A 16,962-nucleotide genomic window follows, 5' to 3' on the forward strand; every position below is an offset into this window, starting at 1 on the left:
GGAAAGCGGGGAAATGGGGAAGTGGGGAAACAGGAAAGCGGGGAGACCGGAAAGCAGGGAAGCGGGGAAACGGGAAAGCGGGGAAACGGGAAAGTGGGTGAGCGGGAAAGTGGGGAAGCGGGAAAGCGGGAAAGCGGGGAAACGGGAGAGTGGGAAACGGGATAGCAGGGAAACGGGAAAGCGGGGGAACGGGACGCGCACCCAGAGCACGCGCGACCAAAGCAACCGCACCCGGAGCCAGGGCATTCGGAGCCAGCGCACTCGGAGCCAGCGCATCAGTAGTGAGTCTAGCGATACCGAGTCGCCGCGAAGCGGCGACCGGGAGCGCTAGTACCATATATAAACGCCGCGCGTCTGTCACGTTGGGGTATGGCAGCTACCCGAAGGAGGGGTGCGATCGGTACCTTTCGACAAGGTATCCGAGCGCTCTTCATTGCCCCTCAGGCCTTTGGTTCTGAGGGGTTGCATCTCAGTGCCAGAATTCGCCCTCAGAAGTGCGGAACATGACGTCATCGAGTCCCCCTCGCCACACCACAGTGCTGCCGAGAGCGTTTCCCTCGGGGCTAACCGCGGATGACCGCGAAGCATGCGGTTCCTGCCTTGTTTTCCCTAGACATACTCCTTTGTATATCGTCCGCTCGCCGGGCATCCTCTATTACTTCTTCTTTTTACTTTTTACTTTCCTTTAGAAAAGCTTCCAAGTTCCTGATCGTTTCAACACGCAGTCAGAGCGCATATTCGAGGCCTAAATAAACTCCTAACGGTTAATCGAGCTCCTCCGACTCCAAGAATATTTTACTGTTCAGTGTACCCTAAGGTGTCTGTCTTGAGAATATTTTTCTGTCCCGTGTTCCTCGAGAAGTTTGTGTTTCACTATGGATTCAGCGATTGAAGAACCGATCGCCTCTCGAACTCGCTCAGGTTCAAGATCTTTTTCCGACGCAGGGAGCATTGAGGCAACGTCAACACAGAGGTACACTATCAGCGGAGAACCGTGAACGGATTCGCGAAGCTGATCGCATGCAACATCGACAGAGAAGACGTCAGAAGGGCAGAAGGGCACAGCAGCGGGCTCTCGAGACGATCTCCGTCAATCGCCCTCCCTGCTGGGAGCAATCGCCCTACGCAACGTGTTCCGAAGTTCTCTGTTGACTTCCTCCGAGTGTTCGAATTTTCAACGCTTCACATCGCAAGGAATGCCCGAGGCTGCGACACCGGGAGCAATGTATGCGCCAGCAGCGCATCGATCCAGCGTTAGGCGCTGGTGCTGTAATAATTGTGATCGATACGATTAATTCACCGGGCTTCAGCGTGTGATCGGTCAGGAAATCTTTACGAACTATTTATTCATTACATCTTCTCCAATTCTCGCATTAGAAGCTACTTTGCAGCGTTGGAGAGTAAACGCTGCTGACGCTCCAACGGGAGGGGTCAGTGAAGAGTCTGAACCACGTGCGGAGGAAAACGCTGATAATTGGTCTCCGAGAATGCTCGTCCACTCATACGTCCTCTCGGGATCTATGATGAGTCCGAATAAAAAAAATCCGCAGCTGCCGGGATCTTATGAGTATTCCGCATGGTCAATCGCATAGCTGGAAAGAGCCCCCTGGTCAGTGAGGAGCGTTGTAGCATGTCGGAATACTGCCGTAGGGATGAGTTTCTTTAAGTAAGGGCGCTCGAGCAGTCGATGTTGGAGGGAGCTGTGGATAGCAGCAGCCATGTCACCTCCTCTTCGGCAGATTGGAGGGCTCCACAAATAGAAGTTATCGTGAGCTGGTCAATCGATTGGAATCACCCTATTACTTCAGGAGCGGGCTCCAGACGATTGGGAAGCATCCCCTTTCCGGAATGCGCCCGTATGGATGATACTCTCCCCGTCGAACTCGAGAATCATAATACCTAGGCTTCAAAAAGGTTGCGGAAATTGACCATCGGAGAGGAATACCCTTCCTCCGAGAACTACTAATTATCATAGGAACATGGGTGCGTCGAGTTCGCCATCCCGGGCCTGCTAGTTCAAGAAGGGGGTTCTTGAAGGCGCTTCAACTCCACTCCGATCTGAACATACCATCCTCAGAATGTTTTCGTTCAAGCCCGGGAATGTCTGTTCTGAGGGCCAGTGAGAGATCCGTAGCCTATGATAATGACACTTGTGAGGGTAGGGAGAGGGGGTAAAATCGAAATCGACCAACGAAATGGCGATTTCTTATTCATGCAGTCTGTAATGATCCTTTATGTTGGTGAACGGCTCATTCCCCTGATAGTGTTGCTCCCCTCCCCGGATAGATCACCAGAGATTTGTGGAGGACCTTTCTACAGCTCGATACGTCTCGAATGTACGCTCACAGAGAAACGAATGACTCGAGCGACGGGGACGGGGGTATATTATCGACTGATAAGACCGTCGGTATGAGCGACTGATTTTCACGCAGTCAAGGAGATTGCTCATTCGGGTCTGAGTCTATCATGTATGAGCTCAAGGGAGGGAACTCAATCCCCCATCGCATCGGAGCGCAATTTCCGCGGGCGGAAACAGCAATCCTCGCCACCGAGAGCACAATGATGCTTACCTTCGGAACCGATCCATATACTGGATCGGCGCTTTTCCGAGTACGATCTCGAACTTGATACAAATGCTCTAATCAGAGAGATCCCGCACTCACAACATCAAAGGTGAGCTCTATTTGAAAAGATTGCGACTTTGCTCGGCATTCATTCCCACTCTCTCGCAGACCGGCGATATCGAGACATTCCTTGAGACCAATCCGTGCCGATTCAGAACGCGATCGTTGATGCGTCGAATTTTTGGCAGCGACAAGGTCTCGAGGATGCTCGGAACGCCGCCCGGAATTTTGCTACGCACAGTGAAGGTGTCTTCGAATCCTCCGAACTAGACACATCTATCTCAAGGCTGGGGACTGTTCGGGAGCGGATTCTGGGGCGACGTAGGCAGCTCGATCCGGAAGATTCCCATGAGCCCAAACATGCGGACGACTCGTGCTGTCCGCCCGATCATTCTGGAAAATATGCACGGAGAGTTTTCCACGCCGTCTGAGACCTCACACCCGGATCCGCGAACACGCGGTCATGTACATCATCCATCGTCGACTAGGCCAGCCTAGCGGCTCGGGCTCACAGCCTCCGAGCTCTTGGGGGAACGCCGGAAAGCTCCCTTTGAATATAGAATTTCGAAATCGCATCGAAGAATCGCGAGCGTTAAAATCCGAATGATCGATTTGAAGCCATCCGTTCCCCGGGAGTCCTCAATGAGAAATCGCTGTTGCTATTTTTGGAGCCTGCAGGCTGGATCATGGGCTCCAATTTGAGCTGATGAGCGTCTATCGAGATCGGGGCGTACATTGGGGGCTGGTCAACGGCTCCGCAGGGTGGAGTGATCGACGCAAGCTCGGACCGAAGATCATCCGTCGGCCACTCCTTCAACCGCGGAGCTGTCCGTTTCCACGCATTTCGTCATCAGCCTGCGATGCACGAAGTCAAATAGAAAATTTCGTGGAGCTCGGTAGGGTTCGCCCAGGGGAAATGGAGAGTTCTCCCTCTGTTCAGCGCACCAACTTCGAAATCCGGAGTGCACCAAGTCACGCCGGCCCTCCTGCTGAGGATCGTCGAATAAGCCGAGGTGAGTCAGCCGTCGAAAGGAGCCATAGTTGCAAGCGCCCGAATTAACAATTCATCGCATTCGCTGCCGGCGTGGGATTATTTATTCATCACTAGAACGTACGTTGTAGGGAATGAGTAGACGACCCGTGAGAGTCTCTCGTCATTGGGGTCCTGATGAGGTGCTGGACTCGTACGATTGCGTCGCGCTTGCCTCAGCCTTCTTCTTCTGACGCGAAAGTTTCTCGCGCCAGCCGTTTGCGTATTGAACCGCCTTCGGAATCATATCCGTTTCGCTCTTGATCTCGTCGAGGAAACCCCACAGCTCGAGCAAGGCGGTGTCGCCACTGTCACCCATGTAGGACTTGATTGGGATGCCATTATTCCTATGGACCATGAAACTGCCCGGGTGGTTGTCCACTATCAGAGTGCGCTCGAGGGGCGTTCCCAAGGTCTCCAAGTCTTTCACGTAGACTTCTCTGAAAACGTGGCAATGCTGCCGATAGAATCTGTACTGTATGCAACGCTCAGTATCAACGCGGTCGAGCATCGGGTCCGCATAGTTTGGCTGCGCGGCGGTGAAAACCGCGACTTCATAGTGAGGTTTCACTTTCGCGAGGAAAGTTTTCAAATGAGGCCGAACTTGAACGAACATGGCTCGCTTGTCGCATTCTGTCTGGAAGTCGAAATTCGGGGGTGCTTTGTATTCAACGTGTAGGAGAGTTTCGTCAAAGTCGAGGACGAGCATCGGTTTCGAGAGTGTTTTCGCGGGTATCAAAAACTTCGCGGGTAATGGATGAGCCTCTCGATACAAGGCGAGGTCCTTGGAATCAAGAACGAATTTCGGATTCAGATGCATGGAATCCATGTGGTCTCCCACAGGAATCTTTGTTATCTTCGCGGAAAAGCTGTCGAGTATTCGGAACGTTCGAAGCGAGTTCCCTATCATGACCGCCTCGTGAGTTCGTGAGCAACAACGATGACTCTGGCGATGGGGGAAGAGCTGGAGGTGCGAAACCCGAGAAGAGGTGTTCGCTAAGAAAAATCGCCTTTGAAATTTAGAAGCTTACTCCCAGGATCTTGGAGCGGGCGAAATCTCTTATACGGCTGGTTTCGAGTTTGTAACTTTGATATCTTCCGATTTGGCCCTGCTCGACATGTTCGATCACCGCTCGTGTCTCGTATCTTATTGCGCAACGAGCTAGCCCTAAGCTGCAACGGACTCGAAGTCAGACATTTACGGGCCTATTGTCTCACCCGATGGGAACTCCGTCATCTGTTGAATAATGACTCCGGGAACGGCTCATGAATTAGGGTGTGACCTTCGAAAAGAATTTCCCAGGCTGATAAAGTCTCAGCTCTCGGCCTCTGCCCCATGCCCTTTCTCAGCCGCAGAAAGCGACATATAAAATCATCAGCGCTCGCCAGAGATTTTCACAACCGTCAAGAAGGACAGCAAGGCAGATAAAATGAGAGCTTTGTTGATGATATTCCTGTTGGTCGCAATCTTCTCGCAAGGTGAGCTTGATCGGTCTGCGCCTCGATTTCTGGTCGAATAGGCCTCTCGGGATGATGATCCAACGAGGTTATCACGATTGTTATCGCTTCTCTCTCATCGGTATATGGCTTGCGAGTTGACACCTGTGCGGCGGTTTCAGTCGCTGTATCGGCTTACGACCTCGGATGCCCGGAAGTCGACCACGGAAAGATGTGCATTTGGAGGAACGATCAATGTAACGATGCCAAACCTTGTCCAGCGGGAGCTAAGTGTTGTCTCGACAGCCCATCTTGCGGCACTATATGCGTCCAGTAGCTCGAAGTTGGAACAGAATCCATGAAAATAAATATCTGATTATTTGAGGACTCAGAAGTTTCGGGAGCTCCGTGCGCGTTTCACGACCTCCGTGGCCTTGATCCGACAGATCAACAGCTTCTGTCGAGGCTGATCTCTAAGTTAGAAATGATTTATGATTAACGTGGGAAATCTTGTGAAAGTTTGCTGGGCGAATTCTTGGGAAAATCTGAGTGCTAGAATGCCTCCTTGTCAATTTGTTCATTCTCCGTAGCCGATCTTCCGCTCTCGACTGAGGTACGGCAACACTTGCGTGTTCGGAACAGAGCCGTGAGTCGTCTCCTTGATCCAGGTTGCCCGCCGAAGGTTTATGGGAAACTACAAGTCTCGTTTGATGATGATTGTCCAAGCATGCCTTCTCGGTATTATACCACGATTACCCCTTACCGAGTAAACGAAAGCGTGACGAGCTGCAACTCTGAGTACTCGCCATGCGACTTACTAGCCTCGAAATCAATGAGCAGAATAATGAACCGCCAATCAGTAGGCCATTTATGTGTGTGCTGCAGACACTCCCAGCAACACCGTCGAAAATTCGGGTTCAATCGCCGCACTTTTGACTGGCAGATTCATTTGCTCATAGCAGAATTCACTGACACCGGGTCTTCATTCCTCATACACGAAGTGGCCTGGGGAAGTGGAAACCGATGGAGAGTGCTTGAATAGCAGAAGCGTGGACGCAGCCGGGGCCACAGCGTGATATCAAACGCGGAAATGGAGCGTAGTACACTTCGACAGACTAAATGAGATTGTAGTCTCAGTGTCGAAGTACTACATATGAAATTCGGCGACAGAACTCTTCTTTCTGCAGCTCGAATCGGGAAACAGGTCATCATATAGGAAGAATCTGTTCTAAGCGGAGCAGACCTCGTCGTACAAAAGGCAGCTTGATCCTGATTACCTCTCGAAAGGAGTGGAGGAACGCTGCTTCCCTTCGACTTCCGAAACCGGAGAACGGTAAGTATGATAATTCCGCGGAGAGAATCACGCAACAATATCGTAGCTCGGAGTTCTCACAATGAGCTCCGGCGACACCGAAAAATTCCATCCACGGCGCAGCCGAGTTGTTTTCAGGAGAAACATGCTCTCCACGCCAACTCCCGCGGATCCGTGACGTTCGATAGCAGCGCACGGAAGAGCTATTTCGGTGGAGCCCGAAGATCCATCTCATAACTGTTCACAGTTCAGGGGATTTTACAGACGCAACTCGAAGAGGGCGGAAGAGCAAAGCCGCAAAAACTTATCTGACCGAACTCAACTCCTCAACGTTTCTGGTTGCTTACGACACTTGCTGTCACGAGAGCATGGCTTACTAGGGATATCATAAGTCTCTACTGATCTCTCCAAATTGTCCAGGGTCTCAATTTCATAGCCCGGGCCCCTTTCGGACGGCTTCGGAGGGCACGCAGAGAATGCGGGAGGTTCCCTCCGAGTCGGGGGAGCATATCGGATGCATTGGATACGAGAAACTCCGAATGGCATCAATGAGTCGTTAGCGCGGAAGATTCTCCCCTGATGTATGTGAGAGGAATCTCTAGCCCGAGACAAAGCGTCCTATCGAGGGGAAGTTGCCAGATGCGACCGGAACGCACGCGAAGTCCGAGTTACGCCACCCTCTAGCGGATAAACTTTCACGGAATTCTCCTTCAGGACATATAAACGAGCTCGGGTTCGTTGCGGGGCATTTCGCCACAAGACCCCGACGCCGATACGCTAAGATCGCTCGACGACAACGTAAGTCGTCCTTTGTTCTGCTCTTATCACCGGCTCCTACTCCCTCGCGTCGGATTGATTCGTTTTCGAACGATTGTCAGTCGCGATTCCTACTCTCGCGGCCCCAGGATTAGCGACCAGACTAAGGAGAGTCACTGAGCTTAGAGTCCGGGAAAGAAACAAACCGAGGAGTATACTCACTCACATCGTCTGTGTGTCTCGAAGGCGGACCGAACGAACCTCGAACGTAGCTCACAATGTGGCTATTGCGAGCAACAGTATTGACGCTCGCAACGGTCTGTGTTCTCGCATCCCCAAAATGCCTTGTCTCGGAGCCGGATAAAGAGGCTTTTGTCTCGGAGATGTTCCGCGAACTGGATTCGGAGCTGCATAAAATACCCGATCTTCGTGCAAGAATTCAAGGTGTCATCGATGGCAACGCCTGGCGGGAGGTACGTTTGAGATTCGCCGTGTCGGCACCCCGCAGCCCCACCGGTCCCGATTCTCTCAGGTTTCCTACGTCTCTTTCTGTTTTGATCCTTTCCATCTTCCACTAATCACACTGAGAGGAGAATCGAAAAAAATCCAAAATCCCGGGGAATTTCTGTGTTCTTCCCCGTACACGATTCCGGAGCTCATTGGAGTCTTGAGTCTCGATTCCCCGAGCCTGATAGCCGCGATCCCGAATAAAGTAGCCTCGGCTAGGCAGCGGAGAGCATGGCAAGCCTGAGTTACTTAAATCGGTTTGTTGGAAAGGGTCGGGGAATCTGACCCGAGCTACAATAGCGTTCAGGGAGAGCCTCGGCTCTTCACCTGGCAGAAATCAGGCACACTCGCAATTTTGGTTAATTCTTTTTTCGAAGTCTTGACAAGAGAGGTATGACCTGGGACTCTAGAGCATGGAAGATCGAGCGGATCGAATTAGCGGCTCGCTTTCCTCACGATGAATCTTGATTCCCATTTCTCATTCGTTCCGCCGTAGGGCTCTGATGGGGAGTACTCGAGCGATTACGGCGAGAGTGAGGACGCTCCAATCCCAGTAAGTATATCCTACCAGACAGCAAGCTTCACGGAATTCTCCGAATTTTTCTATCCGTCTGATTGAGAAAAGTTCTTTTCGGCCCCTTCTGTTAGGTAGGATATACTTACGCTTCGCTCCTTATTCTCTGTTTGCTGCAGTCATAACTCGGCTCGTATTCACTGATCATCTAGCATTTTTCCCTTGCTTGTTTCGCTGCGTGAAATCGGACCTGGGAGAGCCTAGATCTCAAACGAATCTTCGCTGAGAGGCGACGTGAGCTTCCTCTCCGTCCCAGTCTGTCATCCTCATTGCCTTCCGCTAGCCAAATCCTGAGGTTTCGTTCATCCAGCTCTCTCTTGCTATATTCCACCGAGCTCGGATGCATGGAGTAGCTTTGCTGTGAACTTCTGTCTCACCGAGCAAATCTAACTCGTTTCCATCCCAGGGTGTTCGGTTCCGTGTCCTTGACGCGACTGGCGGAGCAATCCTCCCGGAGGAATTCATCCCCCTCAGCACAGACACGATAGCCCATTTCGCGATGGAGGTTTGGGAGTCGAAATTTTACTAACTTATTTCCAAAATATCAACTATTCATCATTCGGTATCCCAAAAATAATCGCAGACGCATAATCCATTGAAATACATTCATATACTATTGCAGTATAAAAAGATCATAGCTCGCAAGTACGGAACCGGTATCATAGGCTTTTCGAATAACGCTCAGAAAGGCTGCTTCGGGATATCTCGCGTGGGAGAGGCCAAGGGCCCCGCTGCTTGGAAAATCGTCATTCAGAACGGGAGCGGGAAAGTAAGCAATCGAAGGAGATGTCGGCCGAACAGCTCTCATGAATTACCGATTCCAGTCGACCGATCTCGGCAGTTTCATACTATTCGCATAATTTCAGATCATAGCGGACGACATCTGTGTCCGGAAGGACATGCGTGTTTGGGATAAGTATATTGTCATCATCGTGAAAAATGTGTAGGGAGCTCATCTGGGGGCTCCGAATTCCGCTGCATGGAGAAAGATCGACAGCCCTGAATGTTGCTGAAACCTCTTCTGGGGAAAGAGCTGTGATGGGGTCGCGGTCGCCCACCCGATCTGTAATCTCGTTCGCTTGAATAAGGATTTCTGGGGAGTTCAAGTTAAAGCCCAGACGCATACCGGAGGATTGACGACCCAGAAATGAGTCGCGATCGAGCATCGATTTCCGGATCGAGCTTCGAAAAACCCGCAGCGACCGGAGAATAAGAGTTGGAAACCTCGCGGGAGTTCTCGATGATCTCAAGGTATCGTTACTCGCTCTGCATGCGATTATTATCAATAACTCGGAATGAAAGACATGAAATTGAAAATCTTCAACTTTTATTCGTCAGAGATCTCACGGAGAATTCGCTGGCGATGAACAGGAAATAGAGAGACAATTGTTCCGAGACCGAAACCGAGAATGGTGGAGAGTTCATCATTATTAATAAACATGGTATCGAAAGGCCTGATGCCTCCTCAAGGTAGTTAATCTGCTGTCAGCTAAACCCGACGTCTTGGATGACATTCAATTGCATACCGAATCGACTCGTTCAGAGAGAGACCCGATATTGCAAAAACGGACAGCGGAATAACATTCTCCGTATCCATTCCGTGAATTCCAATCAAGCCTCCCCAGTGTCTTTCAATATAGCTCAAGCTTGTAGGCTTCCACGCGACTTCCAGAGTCTGGTACAGATGTTGTAGAATAGAACGATGTTTGTCTCGAGTCCGCATCATTGATGTTGGTCGAGTCGACCAGCCCGGCAAGTCGCTTTTAGAGCCACGTGGTGTTTTTTTTTCGCCAAAACTACACCAATTCTGCCACTTCTTGTGCCGGATACGAAGTTTGACCGAAGGGTCCCTGAACGCAAGCGCGCCGGGGAATATCCCGTCTATCACCGAGATCAGGACGCCCTTCGGGCAACCTGTTATCGGCCGATGAATGTGACCACTTTTCCGTCGTAGGTGAACTAGGAATCTCCACATTTCCCTACGACCAGGAACTCCTTAGGAGAAAATCCGATAATCTCAGCACGATCGCGGGAGGTACCCCGAGAGGGAATTCTCCCGGAGCAATATCTCTTTCTGAACGCGATCGAAGACGTGTGCGCTCCGTCTGAAACGTCGCCTGCGAGCACTTAGCTACTTCGCCGCCTCAGCCCCAGAACTGCTGCTTCGGCTCCTCTTGGACCGAGCGTCGCGGCACCGCAGGGCGTGGAGCTATTGGAGCGCGGGACGCGTCATCATCGAACCATCTCGTTGGTGCTACTGCGGTAAGATATCGCATAGGACCGCTGGGTGAGACAGTGATCCCAACGAGGAAGGATGCGCATGGCCCTTATGGGGACTTTTCCTGGAATCGTTCCCTCATCGATGCCGATGGAGATATTCTCCGGCAGTCCGTAAAACTTCGAGTATCACCTTCCTCAGAATTTTGAGGCCACGTCGCGTCGTGAGGGTCTGGCCTGCGGAACAAGCTGTCTCAAATAGAGGGCCGAGCGAAGCGCTTCGAGGAGTTGTGCCTTCGAGCGGCATGATTTCGGGATCCCTTTTGACATTCGAAAGATAGCCGACGGGCAATAATCCGCCTGACGATCCGGATCGGATCTCCCAGATCGCATCAGAAAACGACGAAAAAAGAGACGATTGCCCATTCGCAAAACCCTCGTATTCCGAAGCTCCAGACATCAGAAAATCTTTTGTCTCATCAGCAAATGCTCGGGGGTAATATGCTCGAGCACGACAGTGTGTTGTAATTTGAATGAAGAGGCCCCGAAAAGTGAATACGGTGACTTCATAGCGCGGTGAAAATGTTGTTGATGGGTCGACATGAAAACAAGAGAAAAAATCAATGCATCATGATCGCGAAGCGCGCTCGCTCGAAGCGGGCAAAGGTCAGGTCTGTGCTTCAACGATTACAACGACCGGGCTTCAAAGACTCATCGCAGATGCGAGGCTCGGCTGTGGATATATGTACATACTCCGAAGTCCAGCCGAAGCGAGTCAGAATGCGCAATGGCAAATCTCAAGCGATCATCCACTCCGATGGCGCGTTTGAACAATGCCTGTGATTCGAGTGCTAGCATAGAAGGGAATGATTAGCGAATGAAGAGATGACACCAGAACGACATCAAATTATTCTCGGATAAACCACAGAGAGACATTTAATTCGACTCCATGTTAGTATTCGGCTCGTGATTGGGTGATTTCCAATGAGGGTGGATCTCCGTAGGTTTCGATCCGTGTCTGACCCCTACGGAAGTGTCGCGGTGCCGACCTGAACGGAATCAGGGAGGGAGACTTCCAATGGAATTAGGAGCGATGTTCAGTGATGATTTCAGCAGGGCCTCGACCTCTTCTGACCCTCCCTGCAATGAATTGTACATCAATAAATGAGTCCTCTTTTCCCCGATTGCGCGGATTGGAAACGGGGTGTCTCCAGAGAGAGCTCCCGAAACATGTGAGGAGGAGGATCTTGAGAAATCGTCTCGTCGTATTAGCGCATATGACCTCACTGCCGGCTTGTGCCGATTTGTTCCAGGTATGGTGCGAAGACGGTCTCACTTTCACGAATCCTCTGGCTGTTCTCCCTGTTATCCGTTTTGCTCGACTTGATAATGTACCAGAAATCTCAAGGCACAAGGTCTCCGCTGTTTCCAAACAAGAACGGCGAGAGGAATCGTTTAATATAAAGAGCTAGACTCGACTAGTTCCAGACTGTTCCAGGAGACGCGCGAGTTGTTGAAGTGAGTGGGATGAGTACCATTTCAATCGTCGTATTTCCGTTGTTTGGAGAATTCTCAACTTCTATGGTGTGAAGCGCTGGACGGCGAGACTCGACTTGGAAATCTCTGCGCTTCGCTCAGGGAGAAGCGTCCGACGAAGAGCGAGTATCGGAAAAATACATCTCGCAGAGTCTCTTCGAACAAGGGCGGTAACATGAATGGTCTTGCTTCCACAGCAAGTTCGCCGAGGGAGGTCATCCAGCCGGTTTTTCAGACGGCCGGCGAATTCACCGACCTTTTGCACGCCACTCTCTCACCTTCTCAGAATTTTTTCGGGTGCTTCTTTCGGAAATCCGCTCCGCCGGTCAAATCTTCAGTGACCACCCTCAAGGTATGCTTTGTCGGTGAATTCGATTCCTAGCTTGACGCTGCATACAAATTTGATCTTTCTACCGAATTAGCCGAGTAGGTCCCCGAGATCTGAGTAGAGCATTCCCGACTCTGCGTGTGAAGCTCACCGGAGCACTAAAACTGTGAAAATAGCTAGGAGTTCACCAATATTTGACCAGGAAGAGAGATTGTGGACTTTTGTGCAGCGTACGTTTGCCAGGCAGAAATAGGAGAGTGATTTTTCCAATCCCTATTCCATCGCTAGGATGAGGTTTCTTTCCCTGGTCGCCCTCATCGGGGCTGCACATGCAGCGCCTCTCATGGAGGGCTCGTGCTCTGAGGATTGTATCAATTATTTGCTGACGGACGCCGGTGGACCGAAGCTGCTACGCCTCTACAGGGAGCTCCTGAAACCTGACACCGGGACTCTGGTGAGCTCAATGGGATCCAGGAAGAGTGCTCTTGTCCACGAAAAGCATTGGCTTCCTCAAGAGAGTCCACATTCATGAGTCATTGCGGGATTCCAGTCCTCGCGAGCGGACGCTCGGGGTTTCCCCAATGTTTGACAGACGTATGAGCCAGGAATTTTCCAGACCCCAATCGAAGTCAATAGGCAGACCTATGAGGTGTCTTACGCGAAGAAGAACCTCATCCAGAACGCACTCCGAAAGGGTATTAAGGACCGTGTGATTGAGGACATGCTCGACGATGCTGCCATCGTCCCCGTGTCGTCTTCCAACAGGGTGAGTAGCAAGAACTTTCAGTTTTTTTTTGCAGATCTACCATTGATTGTTTCCGATGCCGTTAGTATTTACGGTCGTCGGGAGATGCACCGAGGTATAAGGACCTGATGAAGTATGAATGTCTCCGTACAGCAAATAACCCAGCAGAAAGTGGAGCCGATCCATGAGAGACGGCCGAGCCACGAACCTCTCTCTGGTGGACATCGCATCTACACCAATAGCCAGGGCGACGTGAATCTCGATGTCAAAGGCCAGACCCTCCGCGTTCCAGATGATCTCACCCGTCTCCCGCAAATCGTCGACGACACAAACACTCTAGACGTGAGACCCTTCTCAGTTGTGGAATCCGTTGCTCTGATAGTCTTTGGTTAAGTAGCTCCAAGGATGGGTCTTCCGAAGGGATTCGGTGGGGTATAGGATCATTGCTCTTGCGGTTTTCGGGATCCGAATTCTGAGTACGCTTTCGTTCCTAGGATATCATACGGCAGCTGCAAGAACTCGGCGTTCCGATTAAGCGGGATGGAAGCCGCGTAATGATCGGGATCCCGTCGTCGCCTCAAGGCCTCACTCTGCGGGTCGCCATCAAGAAAATTGACGACAAAGTCAGCAGCGTTACAATCACAGCCAATGACGACAAGTACACTTTGCCGGGCGATGAAGCCAGACTCAATCGCTATCTGGCCCGCGAGCCCGAGGTCGCGTATCACATCCTGAGGATTTTCTCGACGCATGGCGTTCCGGTAGAGTACGACTCGGCCACGAAGACCCTGAAAACTAAACTGCACTCAGAGGAGGAGATTCTCGGGTCCAGAACAGCACTCGGAACTCATTCCATAAGTCCATCCGCGACTTCCCCGAAAGTTCTCCGCGTCGGCTCCGGCAGCTACTATCTGCCGGATGACTGGGAAAGACTCAAGCGTGACATACAGACCGGCGTTGTGTCGCCGAGGAGCGTCACGGAGATCTTGGAGTCTGAGAAAATCAACCCTCCCCGCGATGTGGTTTCTGCGATCCGAATGAAGACCACGACGCACTCAAGGGTGTGTGTTTGGTTTTGGAACTATTCCCGATGATCCGATCGAGATTGACCTAACTTAATCTGTGGGTCGGAAGTCACAATTCATCCACATTTTTTCACTTGTTCCAGCTTCTCGTGAGAAGATACGGGGACGAGGTCACTGTCGAGCTTGGATCTCAATCGTATAAGCTACCGGGGGATCAGATCGCCCTCGAGAAGGCTCTGAAAGACAACGATTTCCCCATGGAGTTGGTGAGGGATTCTCTGCTGAGAATCGGGGTCGATTCGCGGCGTATCGGCTCAACACTCAAGGTCTTGACGCCGGCCGGCGACGCGTATTTCAGTGGACTGCCGACGACAAAGCAGTACGATTACAAGATCATCCCGAGATCGAGGGGCGTTGAGGGTGAGGATCATATCGAGTCGAAGGCTAGGGAGATTTCCTCAATTGACCTACAAACAATAGCACCGTCGTAAAGTCCGAGGAGCATGGTCAGAACTACCATAAATGAATGCTTGCAGTCAGCGCCGGCTCTCAATCGTATGATCTCCCCACGGATAAGGCCCGTCTAGAGAGCGACATCGCATCCAAAAAAGTGCTGCCGAGGACCCTGGTGGACGCTCTCAACGACGCGGGAGTCTCGTCTCAGATGGACATAGACAAACAAGAAATGCTTATCCAGCTCAGTTCGGGTGAACTAAGGTGAGATGTTCCCTCATGACGGAAGCCACGCTGGGGTAAATTGACGGAAGCCCACGAGCTGAACAATCCGGGTTTTTGGGCACAAGGATGAGTTTCATCGTTGTTCCAGAATACCGGTGCGATTGAACATGGGTACGAAGCGAGTTGGATCTCGCCTGCGCCTCAACGTTCGCGGCTACGATGGCAGCAAGGTGTACACCCTCACTGTCGGAGAGAGCGGTAGCGATAAGATTGAGCTTCCCACTGAAGTTCACACCCTGAATAATTATATCCGCTCCGGCAAAGTCGATAGCGATCTTCTGCTTCAACTTCTGAGTGAGTATTGAGCAGCTGATGTCCACGGCAAGACATATGAAATGATCAGAACGACCGGGGACGCGCCAATCGGAGGAGGCAAGCGTTAACCGGGACTATGACTTCCCCAGGCCGAATGGGAGTGTCCCATCGCTATGACGCCACAAATAACTACTACGTGGTTACAATGAATGACAGGACATACGAAATCGAGAAGTCCAAAGAGTGAGTGGATGAAACTGGTCCTCCCTCCATTTCCCTAAAAACCGATCATCATTGACTGGGAAGATCCTCTTCCCTTCCTCACCCGTGTTTACCCTTCCTCCCTTGTAATCTAGGAGCAGCGGTGGCTTTTCCATAACCGAGGACTGCAACTCGTGCAAGGAAGACGCAAGCTCGCCGCACGCTCAGGAACGCATATTCTGAGTCACGAGTGAGGAAGCCTCTGAGGCTCCGCGTGATATAGATGGTGATGGCCCGGACGACGCGGATAGCGCCGCGATCGCATGGTGGATCAGGATTGGCGGATGATATTCCAGAATAAATATAAACCCACAATTCTGGATGCAGGACCTCGTGTTCTCCATTAGAAGGCTCGGGCTGCATCAAGAGTGATTGCCCAACGAGGGGAAAGTCTTCGGCAGTCATGAGGCTTTCTGAACATAGCGAGGCACCAGCCCGATGGCGAGCCGGGGTTCATGTACATGGAAGGGAAACCTCGGCTCTAGGAGTCGATCCGCTCCGTGAAGCCATTTACTAACCTAGAACTTTCTTACTCGAAAATATATTTTGTGACTCGATTCTCGCGCAAGATATCATTCGGAGGAGCATCGGGTTTTCCGGGCATCAAGTCTGTGGGCCATTTGTTGTCAAGGGCGATTTGTTTTTCGATCAAAGAAATGAAACTCGTGAACGGAAATGTTCGGGGAAGGGGTCGCGTCCTCCATGATTTGCAAACACCGTGTCTCGAGTTCCGTCACCTAGATGGGAGAAGATCAGAAGATACACATAAAGACCCGTGAGCTCCGCGAGAGGGCTCTAAGCGCTCGTCAGAGCCGGGAAGGGGTTACATCGTCGGATTTAGGAGAGCTGCCGCCACGGTCCTAGGTGATCCCGCCCGGATAGCGCGAATGATTGGACTCGCGGGTAGCGTCGAAATCTAGCTTCGGGGGACGTTGGCTTTCGCAGTGGCTCTCGCCTCCTCTCAACCCTCTCGATCTTGGTTGAGGGCGATTGAGAACACTCATTAGGAGATCAGACGTACGCAACGTAACTCAAGCTAAGAGCACTTCGGACTCGGAGCCGACGATCGGTTCCTCGACTCATCGTTATTCTAACATCAGACGACTTCTCACCATTATGCTGTCGAGAGCGAAACACATGATTTTCAAGTTTGGCCTGAAATTCAACGCAAGGTCCGCGACGTCGGATGGAGACTGGTGAGTTCTTTTATCTTTATTCTCAGGGGGGAACGCCTCGATTCCGAATCGAATTTTTGTGCGTTCGGCCGGCCACCGATCCTAATCGAGATCTGATCCTCCAGGACGCACTTATTGGACCTTCCGGACGAAATGATCGAGCTCATCGCGTCATTCCTCGACCAAGCATCGTTTTGCTCGTTCGTGAGCACCAATTCCCGTATCCGTGATATCTGTCAGAAGTCTCTGCGGCGAATACGTTCGACGATGATAAACGAGAGCATGATTCTGATACTTTCGCGAGACCCGTCGCAAGTCCGCGTCTTGGATCTCAGCAATTGCTGGTCAGGCTCTGACCTTATGAAGACACTCATCGAAAAATGTCCATATCTCGTGGAGCTGAATGTGGTCAACTCGTCCCTATCGACTAAGCACCTGGTCG

General features: G+C 51.5%; 3 protein-coding genes and 1 long non-coding RNA gene across 4 annotated transcripts; 3 read left to right on the plus strand and 1 right to left on the minus strand.

The window, feature by feature from the left end:
- Positions 1–3,778: 3,778 nt before the first annotated feature.
- LOC100902303 (probable C-terminal domain small phosphatase) lies at positions 3,779–4,483 on the minus strand. The gene has a single exon (XM_003741838.1). It carries the CDS (start codon positions 4,481–4,483, stop codon positions 3,779–3,781), a length of 705 nt encoding a protein of 234 aa, XP_003741886.1.
- A 563-nt stretch (positions 4,484–5,046) lies between these two features.
- On the plus strand, positions 5,047–5,486 carry LOC100902012 (uncharacterized). The gene is made up of 2 exons (XR_145411.2): positions 5,047–5,133; positions 5,274–5,486. It is a non-coding gene; the product is annotated as an uncharacterized LOC100902012 (long non-coding RNA).
- A 1,864-nt stretch (positions 5,487–7,350) lies between these two features.
- On the plus strand, positions 7,351–9,709 carry LOC100901867 (uncharacterized). The gene is made up of 6 exons (XM_003741836.2): positions 7,351–7,632; positions 8,163–8,219; positions 8,647–8,745; positions 8,863–9,009; positions 9,107–9,491; positions 9,579–9,709. Exons 1-5 carry the CDS (start codon positions 7,438–7,440, stop codon positions 9,185–9,187), a joined length of 579 nt encoding a protein of 192 aa, XP_003741884.1. The 5' UTR covers positions 7,351–7,437; the 3' UTR covers positions 9,188–9,491; positions 9,579–9,709.
- A 2,235-nt stretch (positions 9,710–11,944) lies between these two features.
- On the plus strand, positions 11,945–15,669 carry LOC100902161 (uncharacterized). The gene is made up of 11 exons (XM_029111045.1): positions 11,945–11,975; positions 12,191–12,345; positions 12,610–12,775; positions 12,938–13,107; positions 13,201–13,408; positions 13,561–14,127; positions 14,235–14,511; positions 14,628–14,808; positions 14,918–15,123; positions 15,234–15,327; positions 15,441–15,669. Exons 3-11 carry the CDS (start codon positions 12,611–12,613, stop codon positions 15,526–15,528), a joined length of 1,956 nt encoding a protein of 651 aa, XP_028966878.1. The 5' UTR covers positions 11,945–11,975; positions 12,191–12,345; position 12,610; the 3' UTR covers positions 15,529–15,669.
- Positions 15,670–16,962: the final 1,293 nt, after the last annotated feature.

This window comes from Galendromus occidentalis, unplaced genomic scaffold (genome assembly GCF_000255335.2).
Source record: "Galendromus occidentalis unplaced genomic scaffold, Mocc_1.1 scf7180000077209, whole genome shotgun sequence".
Taxonomy (NCBI): Eukaryota; Metazoa; Arthropoda; class Arachnida; order Mesostigmata; family Phytoseiidae; genus Galendromus; species Galendromus occidentalis.

What these genes read in the sequence shown, in the direction of transcription:
- LOC100902303 (XM_003741838.1), bottom strand. Translation starts at nt 4,483, where the DNA reads ATGGATTCCATGCATCTGAATCCGAAATTCGTTCTTGATTCCAAGGAC.
- LOC100902161 (XM_029111045.1), top strand. Translation starts at nt 12,611, where the DNA reads ATGAGGTTTCTTTCCCTGGTCGCCCTCATCGGGGCTGCACATGCAGCG. An exon ending in ACGACACAAACACTCTAGAC is followed by an intron (nt 13,409 to 13,560) that starts GTGAGACCCTTC and finishes TTTCGTTCCTAG; the next exon opens with GATATCATACGGCAGCTGCA. An exon ending in CTCAGTTCGGGTGAACTAAG is followed by an intron (nt 14,809 to 14,917) that starts GTGAGATGTTCC and finishes TCGTTGTTCCAG; the next exon opens with AATACCGGTGCGATTGAACA.
- LOC100901867 (XM_003741836.2), top strand. Translation starts at nt 7,438, where the DNA reads ATGTGGCTATTGCGAGCAACAGTATTGACGCTCGCAACGGTCTGTGTT. An exon ending in ATGGCAACGCCTGGCGGGAG is followed by an intron (nt 7,633 to 8,162) that starts GTACGTTTGAGA and finishes GTTCCGCCGTAG; the next exon opens with GGCTCTGATGGGGAGTACTC. An exon ending in GTGAGGACGCTCCAATCCCA is followed by an intron (nt 8,220 to 8,646) that starts GTAAGTATATCC and finishes TTTCCATCCCAG; the next exon opens with GGTGTTCGGTTCCGTGTCCT.